This window comes from Nansenia antarctica, assembly GCF_963989245.1.
Source record: "Nansenia antarctica genome assembly, chromosome: 20".
NCBI classification, from domain to species: domain Eukaryota; kingdom Metazoa; phylum Chordata; class Actinopteri; order Argentiniformes; family Microstomatidae; genus Nansenia; species Nansenia antarctica.
The window spans coordinates 17,779,631-17,792,130 of record NC_137693.1 but is presented as its reverse complement, the minus strand read 5'-3'; the positions used below and the strand labels follow the sequence as shown (position 1 = coordinate 17,792,130).

Sequence of the window (12,500 nt, the reverse complement as noted above, 5' to 3'; positions counted from 1 at the left end):
AGGGAGGGGGGAGGGAGAGAGGGTGGGAGGGAGGGAGGGAGAGAGGGAGGGAGAGAGGGAGCGAGGGGGTAGGAGGGAGGGAGGGAGGGGGTAGGAGGGAGGGAGGGGGTAGGAGGGAGGGAGGGAGGGATGGAGGGAGGGAGGGAGGGGGAGGGAGAGAGGGAGGGAGGGAGAGAGAGTGAGAGTGTGTGTGTGTGTGTGTGAGAGAGAGAGAGAGAGAGAGAGAGAGAGAGAGAGAGAGATAGAGAGAGAGAGGCGCCTCTCGCAGTCATCGACTTCTTGTGTGTCGTGATTCACATTTCTGTACCACTGGAAGGAACACTAGCTGTGTGGAACTATAATATTACAATACTGCTGAGAATCGGCATCACCCAACATGCCCAAAGAATCAGACGGACACAAGGAAACAGCAGCGATTTATGCAAGAAGTGCTGAGATAATAATGCATTATTATTACCCGCCGTTATTAATCATTGCGAAATGATAACATCAACACCTCCTGTCGGGATCTGTGTGACGAGGAGAAAGGTGCTGGACTTCTTTTGCATCCGACCGAGATTATTATTACAGCAGTTATGCTATTGACAAATAATGACCAAAGAAAGTGAATTAAATTCGCTCGCGCTGATTTGGGCGCCTGCATGCTGATGTTGCGTTTTCTAACGGTTCGATGTTGCTTGAGGCTGGGCAGTGGCACTGTGTCAGATAGGGGAAATAGGTTATACATGTAATGTGGGCATGCATGAGAAGCCTACGTGATCGTAGAGAGTCTCGAATGCTGTGTCAGTGAGCGTGCATGCATTTATGTGCGTGCATTCCCGTGCATTTATGCATTATTTTGCGACGAAATATGCAAAACGACGCGATTTGCGAGCAGAATGCCAGCAGCTCTGACTGTGACTGTGGATGAAACACACACCGTTCGATCGTCTTCCTGGCACACACGATTTCTGCAAGACAACCCCTGCCTGAGCCAGCCGGCTTTGCTTTAACAGTCTCAAGTAAAGAATCTGTTGCGCTTCTTCTCTCTCTCTCTCTCGCCGTGGAGAGCATCAGTGCCCCCTCCATCATCATCCTCAGCCTCCGAGGACCACTGTGTGTGTAGGGACTACCAACTCCCCCCGCTGATGGTTAGGGGAATGTTCTCTCGTCCAAGCCTCTTGAGAGTGTGCACACCCCGCCTGGGCTGCACCAGCACCAGACAGACAGGAGGAGAGAGCAGACAGACCAGACGCTGACTCTGCGTGTCCAGGTTAGGGCCCTGGACTCCTGCCCAGAAGATACAAACACCCCCCTGTTTGGGGATTTGTCTTGGACACCATCGCTCTTAGAACTAGACACTACAGCAGCTTGAAGTTGCTTGAACAGCAAATTGCAGACATTAGTGTTTTGGGTATCTAACCCCCCCAAGCATCATCCAAGGCGGGCCCCCCGGAGGCCAGTTTTAGGGAACCAGAGACAAGGCGGTGGTCAGGATGCAGGTCTCCTTCGCCTGCACGGAGCACAACCTCAAGAGCCGCAGCGAGGACCGGCTGTGTGGCCTCCGCACCGCCCCACCCCCGGGGGGAGGCAGCGGGGGAGGAGGAGGAGGTGGCGGAGGAGGAGGGAGCGGTCAAGGGGGTAATGGCAACTACAATACGCAGGGTTCGGCCAAGCCCAGAGAGGTGTCGGTGTCCCGCACAGCCCCCCAGGGCCATGCCCACATGAAGGAGGCCATAGGGCGCCACAGCAGTATGAAATACAGGTGAGCGGGGGGGGGGGGCACAGGTGGGGGAGGGGGGCACAGGTGGGGGAGGGGGGGGGGTTATATGAAATACAGGTGAGCAGTAGGGGGGCACAGGTGGGGGAGAGGGTTGTATGACATACAGGTGAGCAGGGGGGGAGACACAGGTGGGGGAGAGGGTTGTATGACATACAGGTGAGCAGGGGGGGTGGCACAGGTGGGGGAGGGGGGTGTAAGAAAACACAGAGGTACGTGACACATGTTGAAAGACTGTCTGTGTTCAATGAGTAAATCAGAAGTGGTATTTAAAGTTGTGAGGGTTCATTGACCTCCGCTGGATGGATTGTTATGCTGAATGCTTCAGACACCATCCCCTCCATGGAGCAGGAGGGCATCTTAGGTTACCCATGAGCCTCTCCACTCACCATGAAGGGCCTCTCAGACAGTGCTGTCTGCCAGGGCTCACTTTATCGCATTACAATTAACACCTGAGCTGTGGGAGGTGGTGAATAACTCCATTATGATTGTTATTGTTGCAGGGATGTGATGGTATGGTAATGGTCTGGTATCTAGCATGTGTGATTGTAAGTTACAATGAAAGCTACAGTGAAACATCCTCATATATCTCTAGTTTTCATATATCTCTAGTTTTCATATATCTCTAGTTTTGGGAGTGTAATTTAGCTGTTAGGTTTGGGTAAACTAAACACACATTTGAGGATTAGTACCACTAAATGAATGAATAACAATGGACTTGTTTCAGTTGCACAAAGTTGTATTGAAATACAGCCGACAGAACAGAACGATCTCTATCCCTTAATTGGAATTCTAGAATAAGACGGAAAAGAATAGAATATCTTAGAATCTTCATTAGACTGAAACCTTTGTGAGAGAAAGAAGAAAGTATCTTCAGTTCACCGATCCATTGTTATTCTGGGTTGGATGAAAGAAATGCCCCTTAGCTCCATCCTGACACCATTCTCCTCACTCAATTAAGTTTTCATTTAAGAGGGCTGTTTAAATGGGAATGGTGGCACAGGAGGGAAATGGGGGTGCCATAACACTGTATTCTTTTATTGTGCATATATTGATTTAATTGGATTGCGGATTGCTAACCTGGTTAGTGTCTGGCTCTCGTGGGGCTTTTAAATGAGGATGCAGCATATAAGGTATGGCATACAGCCAGCCTCCGTTGCCAGTGGTAACACACCCAGTGCACTGCCTGCCTTTAGTGTGTGCCTGTCTTGTTTCAAAAACAGCAGGCGCCCATCCATGTCCCTTAACAGCCCCCCTCTGCTTCTGCTCCCATCCCTGCATCTACCTGACCACTGCAACTGTCATCCCTGCATCTACCTGACCACTGCAACTGTCATCCCTGCATCTACCTGACCACTGTAACTGTCATCCCTGCATCTACCTGACCACTGTAACTGTCCCAGGGGTCAGTAGGACCACTACAACCTATAGAATGGATACCAGAGAGTAGTTTCATATCCTCAATAATTCTCCTTTGATGGTTTCACATACTTAAAAAAAAAACATACTTGAAAATGCGATTTCGCAACGATTCCAAATCTCATTTTATTTAGTCTCCCGGTCTCAAAGTCTCACGTTTCTCGCATGTTCATGTCAGAACTGATTAAGAGTGATGACATCACGAGCGAGTTCAAACAGACTCTCGCTATCTGACACGGCCAGCGACGTTATTATCTAAGATGCACATTCTTTTTCAGTCGTCAGATTTAGCACTGCTGTGCTTCTCCATCTCTGAGCAGTGATTTGAACTGTAGCAGCAGAGTGTGACGAGCAGCATGATTGTGGTGACCCCCCCCCACCTCCTCTGTGGTAGCTGCTACTGAGGGGAGTCGGTGTGCATGATGGAGAAACCCTTCCCTCCTCTCCCTCTGTCTCCCTTCCTCTGCAGGCTCTCTAGTTACATATGCCTGAGCGTTCATCAGAGCAGAGAGGGACTCCTCACTGGCGGGGTACCACCGCACCTGCCACCCGCCACCCCTCTCTCCTGTGTGTCTCTCTCTCTCCAACACTGTTTCCCACTCCACCCCAATCGTCCTCTCTCCTATACTGTCATTCTCTGGGTTTCTTTCTCTTCTGTTCATCTCTCTCTCTCTCTCTGCCCTATCATGCTACCCCTCCCGTGATCAGTTTTTCTCCCTCACTCTCTTTCGCCTCACCATAGTCAACACTGTTGCGGTGCATTGCAGTATTCTCTGCCTAGCAGCCGGGGGAAGCTGTTTTTGAGTGTGTGTGTGTGCTTGTGTGTTTGGACATGTGTCTTTGTATTTGCATGGTTCAGATTAGTTCTTCTGTCTGAATGTGATAAGATATCGTCAGTGTGTGTGCCTGTGTTTCCAGATGTACAGTACTCACATGGATGTTTGATTTGATGTGCGTGCTCATCTGCACACTAACCCTCTTGTTGTGGTGTTGTGGTGTTGACTATGCAAGCTGCGTGCAACTTCATAGTATCTCCAACCTGTGTCCAGTTGAAATAAATACTCTTTCTTTGTCTCGTTTAGAGTTTTGTGAGTCGGCGTCTGAGTTTGAGCAGGACGACCCCTGCTTGTTTATCAGACCAGTCAGAGAGAGCCACCGATGAAGAATGACAGAGGATGACAGGGGGTCACTAATGAGTTTAGGGTTGTTAGCAGTTGATGCACATAATTGTGAAAATGAGTAGAGCTTTGCACAAGTTTGTGTGTGTGTGTGTGTGTGTGTGTGTGTGTGTGTGTGTGTGTTTGTGAGAGAAAGAAAGAGAGGGGGGGGGTGCGTCTGTGTGTGTGTGTGTGTGTGTGTGTGTGTGTGTGTGTGTGTGTGTGTGTGTGTGTGTTTGTGAGAGAAAGACAGAGGGGGGGGGGGTGCGTCTGTGTGTGTGTGTGTGTGTGTGTGTGTGTGTTTGTGAGAGAAAGACAGAGGGGGGGGGGTGCGTCTGTGTGTGTGTGTGTGTGTGTTGTAGTGAAGAGTATTCATGCATAGTGTGTTGACGTTGGATCACAGCTGTATTTGGAGCCCTCACTCTCAACAGCCAAGCGGTTGCACTTAACCATTTGCAGGCCTGTATAAAGGACGGTACATCTCTCATGCTTTGCAGGTGAAATCTAACTGTCGGTGTCAGCAGCCCAGACTAGAATGCTGACTGTACTGTAACAGACCAACCTGTGTTCTGTATGTCTGCCTGTGTAATGATGGCCAGGCCCCTGTAATCACCTAGCTTGGGCTCCATGATTTATGGGAAGAGAATAAATAGATGAGAAGCTACAGGAAGCCCTACTTACAGAAAAGCATTTGTGCGTCTGTATATTCACTGTGGATGAGTGCAGCCATGCATGGCTGTGTGATGTAGATGTGTGTGCATATATGAGTGAGAGTAGAACACCCATCAAGCATGAATTCAAGTGAGCCCAAGGACCAGTATAGACCAGTATAGACCAGTATAGACCAGTATAGACCAATAGAGACCAGTATAGACCAGTACAGACCAGTAGAGACCAGTATAGACCAATAGAGACCAGTATAGACCAGTACAGACCAGTAGAGACCCAGTAGAGACCAGTAGAGACCAGTATAGACCAGTAGAGACCAGTAGAGACCAGTATAGACCCAGTAGAGACCAGTATAGACCAGTATAGACCAGTATAGACCCAGTAGAGACCAGTAGAGACCAGTATAGACCAGTAGAGACCAGTAGAGACCAGTATAGACCAGTAGAGACCAGTAGAGACCAGTATAGACCAGTAGAGACCAGTAGAGACCAGTATAGACCAGTATAGACCCAGTAGAGACCAGTAGAGACCAGTATAGACCAGTAGAGACCAGTAGAGACCAGTATAGACCAGTAGAGACCAGTATAGACCAGTAGAGACCAGTATAGACCAGTAGAGACCAGTATAGACCAGTAGAGACCAGTATAGACCAGTATAGACCAGTAGAGACCAGTATAGACCAGTACAGACCAGTATAGACCCAGTAGAGACCAGTATAGACCCAGTAGAGACCAGTATAGACCAGTATAGACCAGTATAGACCAGTAGAGACCAGTAGAGACCAGTAGAGACCAGTATAGACCAGTATAGACCAGTAGAGACCAGTAGAGACCAGTATAGACCAGTAGAGGACAGTATAGACCAGTATAGACCAGTACAGACCAGTATAGACCCAGTAGAGACCAGTATAGACCCAGTACAGACCAGTATAGACCAGTATAGACCCAGTAGAGACCAGTATAGACCAGTAGAGGACAGTATAGACCAGTATAGACCAGTACAGACCAGTATAGACCCAGTAGAGACCAGTATAGACCCAGTACAGACCAGTATAGACCAGTATAGACCAGTAGAGACCAGTATAGACCAGTATAGACAGTATAGACCAGTAGAGACCAGTAGAGACCAGTACAGACCAGTAGAGACCAGTATAGACCAGTATAGACCAGCCCACATGCAGTACAGTATATGCTTGTTTGTGTGCTCATTTTGTATACTGTAGTAAATATGTGCCGTTATGTATGTGTGTGTGTGTGTGTGTGTGTGTGTGTGTGTGTGTGTGTGTGTGCGCGTGTGTGTGTGTGTGTGTGTGTGTGTGTGTGTGTGTGATGTTGTGTGTGCATGCATCAGTGAGTGAGTGTGAGTTAGCGTGTCTATGTGTCTGTGTGTAAAGTGTCTCCAGACCCGTACAGATCGCAGCTCTGCGGACTGCAGCACTGCAGAGAGGGAGGGCAGTTGTCACACACACCAACTGAGACGCTCAATCTCAATTACCCAGAACCAAAGACATGTGATTATATATTACATATTCAGCACTCAGCCCTACATTCACATACGAATTCCCTCTTTCCTTTGTCGGTGTGTATTTGTAGCTGACTCTACATGTTTGAGTTTGTCTATGTTTTAGACGTACTCTTGGGCCCAAAACGCATCTTGAAACCTACAACTTGACATCAATGCTGAATTATGACAAAGCATTTGTGTTCTCAGAGGAGTGAAGACGATGTTGGAGAGGTAAAAGCATAGTTCAGGAATGCTTTACCTATACTGTTCTACTGGAGTGGGGAAGTCCTTGAATTAGTTAAGGGTACTGAATACTGTAAGAGAGAGAGAGAGAGAGTCTTCAGCTACAATACATGAGATATCTATGTTGATAGAATATCATTATTATATATTAATATTAACTGTTCATACATTGCCCATGTCATCTGTTGCTTGGTGTTTCTGTGTTTTCCGTTTCTCCAATATTGTCAGCGTCTTTGAGCCTCGGAAAAGCCCTATATAAATGTAATGAATTATTATTATTATTATCTACATGTACTTGATTACAATTACAAATGCACCATATGTCAAGTGTGTATGTGAATGACATAATGGGCTTGCTACATATGCGTCCTCACACATCAATACCCAAACACATGTGTCACACACAGAGAGAGACACACACACAGACAAACCCATGCATATTCACACAATTCTAAAAATAGATTTGGCCAGGCAATAAAAAATGAGCAGGGAAGGGAAAATAGAGCAGGGAAAATAAAGCAGCAAGCTCGTCCGTTCGGATCTAAACGCTCTGACAGTCTGTCTCTTTCCATCGGGCTATTTGTGGCAGACACAGGCAGGCAGACAGGCAGGCGGAGGGGCGAGGCGAGGAGCTGGGAGATGAAGAGACGCGAGCGATGAGTTCCGCTGCAGTTCTGCTGCCTCTCCAGCTGGCTGCCTGTCTAATTAGAATGGAGGGGAGCAGGCGTGAAGGAGAGGGGAGCAGGCGTGAAGCCGCCTGCAGAATTTCCAGCGGCACACGCACACGCTTCTCTGGCCAGGACTGCAGCTCACACTCCTCTCTCTGCAGCTCACACTTTTATGTTGCCCTTCAAAACTCAGCTGTCTGAATGAATCAGAGGTGGCGCGCTCAGCAAAGCACTCACACCGACAATATGAACTTAATCAAACTAGCCGCATGTTACTGTTGATGTGCCTACAGGCGTACCCCTCCAGTGCAGGGGTTCCACCCAGTGCCAGTCCAGTTAATGTACCGGTAGGTACAGGATATTACACAGTTAATGTAGGTACAGTATATTACACAGCTGATGTGAGAAGGGTAAGGATCACATGGTTTAACAGTGGCTGGGCACTCAGGTGATGCATATGATTTATGATTTTATCGCAATCAGAAAGACACTCACTTGCGCAGCTGATGATAACGAAAGTATTGGCCTTCCTGATTGCTGAGTGTGGTAGATGGTACTAGTGATGGCTGAGTGTGGTAGATGGTAGTGATTGCTGAGTGTGGTAGATGGTAGTGCGTGGTGTTGGCTTTGACCCTAGTGATCTCTCTTATCTCTTCTCTTAAGCCTTTTTATTCCATGTGGAACTTGTGGCCATTGATGAACAGTTTCCACCTTGTCTGTCTTGGGTCTTCATCTCAGGCATATATTTATTGACAACGGTTTAGGTCGTAGCCTTTGTCAAGTGTTACGTAACCTAAGTAAGACTTGACAAAGGCTTCTGGCCTAAACCATTGTGGAACGAGATCTGGAACGAGATCTGGAACGAGAGTGTGCAGCGTCTACTTTATCCTAATGATTGTGTTTGGCCAGTAGATCAGCATCCTAGACAGAAGTTAGTGAATGTCTGCAGCCTGTTGGTGATGTTAGTGGCGGTCTTCCAGGTTTCTGATCCATAGCAGTATGGTCTTAACGTTGGAGTTGAAGATTTTCAGCTTTGTCCTGAGTGAAATATTTGTGGATTTCCAGATCTTGTTTAGGATGTTTAATGCTGTTCTTGCTTTCCCTAATCTTGCCTTTATGTCTTCCTCTATTCCACCATCCACAGCTATGACACTTCCTAGGTGAGTGAAGGTGTCGACCTCTTTAAGGTCCCTGAGAAATATGGGATTTCTGCTTTGGTTGTTGATCTGCATTATTTTGGTATTTTATTTATTTTGAGTCCAAGCTCAGCCGCAGTTGTGTCCAGCAGCTGGGACTTGTCTTTCATCTGTTGGTGGGTATGTGAGAGTAGTGCAATGCCATCAGAAAAGTTGAGGTCCTCAAGATGTTCTGTCAAACTGTTTTTTAATTGTTAGTTGTTTGGTTCATGATCCAGTCGATGCATAAGAAGAAGAGTAAAGGGGAGAGCAAACAGCCCTGTCTCACTCTGGTGAGAACCTTTCTTGTGCACATCCCTGGTGGAGCACTTGGCACTGCCTGCCCTGATATCGGTTCTTAATCAAGTTTATGTATTTTGGGGGGATTCCATAGTGTGCCACGAGTTTCCATAGCAGTTCACTGTCTACACTGTAAGTCAGTGAAGTTGACATAGACAGATGTGTGCCATTCTATGGATTGCTCGATGATAATCCTGAGGGTGGCAATTTGGCCGCTGCACGATCTTCCACGCCTGAAACCAGCCTGGTTTTCCCTCCGTTTTTCATCCCCCCCCTTCCTCAGTCTCTCCAAGATAATGAGGTTGAACACTTTGCCTGGTGTTGATAGCAGCAAGATCCCTCGGTACTTATTGCAATCCCTGAGGTCTCCTTTCTTGGGTATGATAGTAATGAGCCCATCTCTCCAGTCTGTTGGTATGTTTCCTCCTATATATGTTGGATCAGCTGGTATAGCACGGTGGTTGAGGTTTCAACATCGGCCTGTAAGGCCTCTGCAGGGATCTCATCTGGCGCTTCTGCCTTGCCATGTCGCAAGGCCTTAATGGCCTTAATGGCCTTCTTGACTTCGGATCTGGTTGGGGGATCACAGTTGAGCTCAAGCATGTGTGAGGCTGGTGGGATCTCTACGTCTGGACAGGGTTAGGGCTTAGGCTGTCTGTTGAGCAGCTCCCTAAAGTGCCCCGTCCACCTTTGTTCTTCCTTGGTGGTAAGGAGTCGTCCCTGTTTGTCACAGATCTGTGCGTTTGCCTGGCTACATTTTCCCGGCTGGTTTCTTGGTAGTAAGGTATAGTTTCCAGCTGCTTCCTCCACTCGCAGTGCCATGTCCTCAATGTATTTCCTTTTGTCACGTTTGTCGTTTTTCTTCATCGCTGTTTCATAATCTCTCTAGGCTGCTGCCTTCTTTGCTCCGTGTTTTGCGTTCGTTTAGTGTGTCCTTTGTGGCCCCCCTATCTTCTATTCTTTTCAGTGTTTCTGTTGACAACCAGGGTTTGTGATTTGTTTTCTTCCTCCCCACTACTTCCATGAAGCTCTATGAAGCAGAACCTGTTCTGTAGTGTGGTCCGGTACAATTATGTTGTTCCTATGTCCTGGAATAGCTGGATGTTGAGTTTTACTCTGTTGTCTCTGGGGCTTTTACATCGCTTCAGCTTGAGTTGTATTTGTGCTGTCAGTAGGTGGTGGTGTGACTCCGCATCTGCTCCCCTCTTCACTTGTACATTAGGAGAGAACGCCTGAACTTCCTGTTTATACATATGTGGTCAATCTGGTTTTCAGTTATGTGATTAGGTGATATCCAGGTGGCTTTATGGATGGGTTTATGAGGAAAGACTGTCCCTCCTATGACTCCTATTATGTCGTATACAAAAATACAGGCTGTGGGCTATGATACACAGGGATGGGCTATGTACAGCATGATCTACACAGAACACAACTGTAACTGTGTGTCAGTGAGACGGTGTAGAGTATAGAGTATAGATAATAATATAGAGTATGACCAGGTTGTAGTCTGCACAGACGTCTGCCAATCTCTCCCCGTTTTCATTCATACTGCCAAGTCCGAGCTTTCCCATTACAAGTTCGTATCCACTGTTGTTCGTTCCAACCTTTGCATTCACCCCTGAGCACTACAATGTCTTTGTCTTTCCTGGCCTGAAGTATCTGTTGTAGCTGATTGTAGAAGTGGTCCTTTAATTCCTCATCAGAGTTGTTGGTGGGTGCATAACATTGTATGACGTGAAGGTTGATTTTGAATCTTGATGATTCTGGAGTTGATTGGCTCCCAGCTAACGAGGGCCTTCTGTGCTTCTCTGGAGAGCATGAATCACTCTCCCTGGGCTTCTGAGAGGCAGACCCTGGTGAGAGAGGGGTCTCATTTCTGTGCTTCCACTTGGAGGGACAATAAGTGCAAATGTTGGTGTTGTATGTCCTTAAAAAATGCTTATACCCTATCTCTCTCTTACCCCAACCCTTCTCTCTCTTACCCCAACCCTTCTTTCTCTCTGTGGCAGGAATCTTGGGAAGTCAGGCCTGCGGGTGTCCTGCCTGGGGCTGGGTGAGTGTACTGACTGAATACCAAACAACCATGAATCTGTGACACATGTATTAGAAACCCTGAGCTACTTATACAGCAGTAACACATCTGATTCTGTCTGTCTGTGCCTGTTTGTCTGTCTATCTGTCTGTCTGTCTGTCTGTCTGTCTGACCATAGGCACCTGGGTGACATTTGGATCACAGATCTCTGACGAGGCGAGTGCTGAGTTGTTGTCTCTCTCTCTCTCTCTTTCTCTCTCTCTCACTCTCTTTATCTATCACTCACTCTCTCTCACTCCCTGTCTCTCTGTTCCCTCAGATGGCCGAGAACCTGATGACCATTGCCTATGAGAATGGTGTGAACCTGTTTGACACGGCAGAGGTGTATGCCTCCGGCAGGTCAGCTCTTGCACACTGCTCTAACCTGCACTGACTCCAGCTCTTCTCTTACTCCCTCTCTCTATCTGTAGCCTGCCTGCCCCTCTCTCTCTATTCCTCCCTATCTCCCTGTCCATCTTTCAGTCTGCCCACTGATGTTTATTCTTCTTTTATCCGATGTTTATTCCAGTATGTCCTCTCTCTCTCTGCACAGGGCTGAGATCACTCTGGGGAATATCATCAAGAAGAAAGGATGGAGGTAATATTAGTCATATACCGTAGCTGTCTGTCTAACTGTTATTTCCAACATATTTTCTTGTATGTTGCTTGAAAACATTCTTAACTGTCATGTTACTGTATCATGAAACAATCAACGACCTCCCTAACCACTCTCCTCATTCCTTTGGCAGACGTTCTAGCTATGTAGTGACAACAAAGATCTACTGGGGAGGGCAGTAAGTATCCTTGTAAACAATTGCCAAAAATACCGTAGTATAATCAGAACTCAATATTTTCGTGTTGTTCTATTTGTCTAATGTGTCATTTTCAATGCAGGGCGGAGACAGAAAGGGGACTCTCCAGAAAGCACATTATTGAAGGTAGAGTACAATGTGAATACGGGTATGCAATGGCAGAGTAAGTGTTATTATTAAATCACTATGATAATGATGATGATAATGATACTGGTGATGATAATGATACTGATGATGATAATGCCCTGTATGTACAATGCAGGTTTGAGAGGATCCCTGTCGAGACTGCAGATGGATTATGTAGATATCGTCTTTGCCAATCGTAATGACGTCAACAGCCCCATGGAAGGTCAGTCCCTCACACCTGTGTGAATCAGTAGTGTCTCTTCTGGATTACAGCCAGGTCTATTTATGGTGTGTATTATGCACCTGTAAAACCTGGTGTGTGTTAATAATATTATTATTATTAATAATAATAATAATAATAATACATTAGACTTATATAGCGCTTTTCTAGACACTCAAAGACGCTTTACAAACTGAAAAGATCGAGTAGTAACATAAAAAGAAAAAAAAATAGATTAAAGAAAGTATAGGGGTCGAATGAATTTTTAGATTACTAAATCTAAATCTAAGTGTCTTTGTAGGACAATCTACTCTGTATACTGCAAGTATATCTAGATTTCGGGCGGCGAACAAGCAACGCCAGCGTCCTTTCTCGACC

General features: G+C 46.8%; 1 protein-coding gene across 2 annotated transcripts in view; it reads left to right on the top strand.

Moving 5' to 3' along the window:
* The window catches only part of LOC308174486 (voltage-gated potassium channel subunit beta-3), a gene marked incomplete at both ends in the record, with an annotated part of 18,874 nt that overhangs the window by 3,988 nt on the left and 2,386 nt on the right, over nt 1–12,500 (top strand). The window contains 8 exons of one of the 2 annotated variants that reach the window (XM_080549564.1): nt 1,476–1,744; nt 10,903–10,946; nt 11,104–11,141; nt 11,245–11,324; nt 11,518–11,562; nt 11,714–11,758; nt 11,859–11,902; nt 12,039–12,125. In XM_080549564.1, the coding sequence (XP_080405690.1) occupies nt 1,476–1,744; nt 10,903–10,946; nt 11,104–11,141; nt 11,245–11,324; nt 11,518–11,562; nt 11,714–11,758; nt 11,859–11,902; nt 12,039–12,125 (652 nt within the window). Of the gene's footprint in view, nt 1–1,475; nt 1,745–10,902; nt 10,947–11,103; nt 11,142–11,244; nt 11,325–11,517; nt 11,563–11,713; nt 11,759–11,858; nt 11,903–12,038; nt 12,126–12,500 lie in introns of those variants that run through there. The other variant, XM_080549563.1, reaches the window with a different exon arrangement.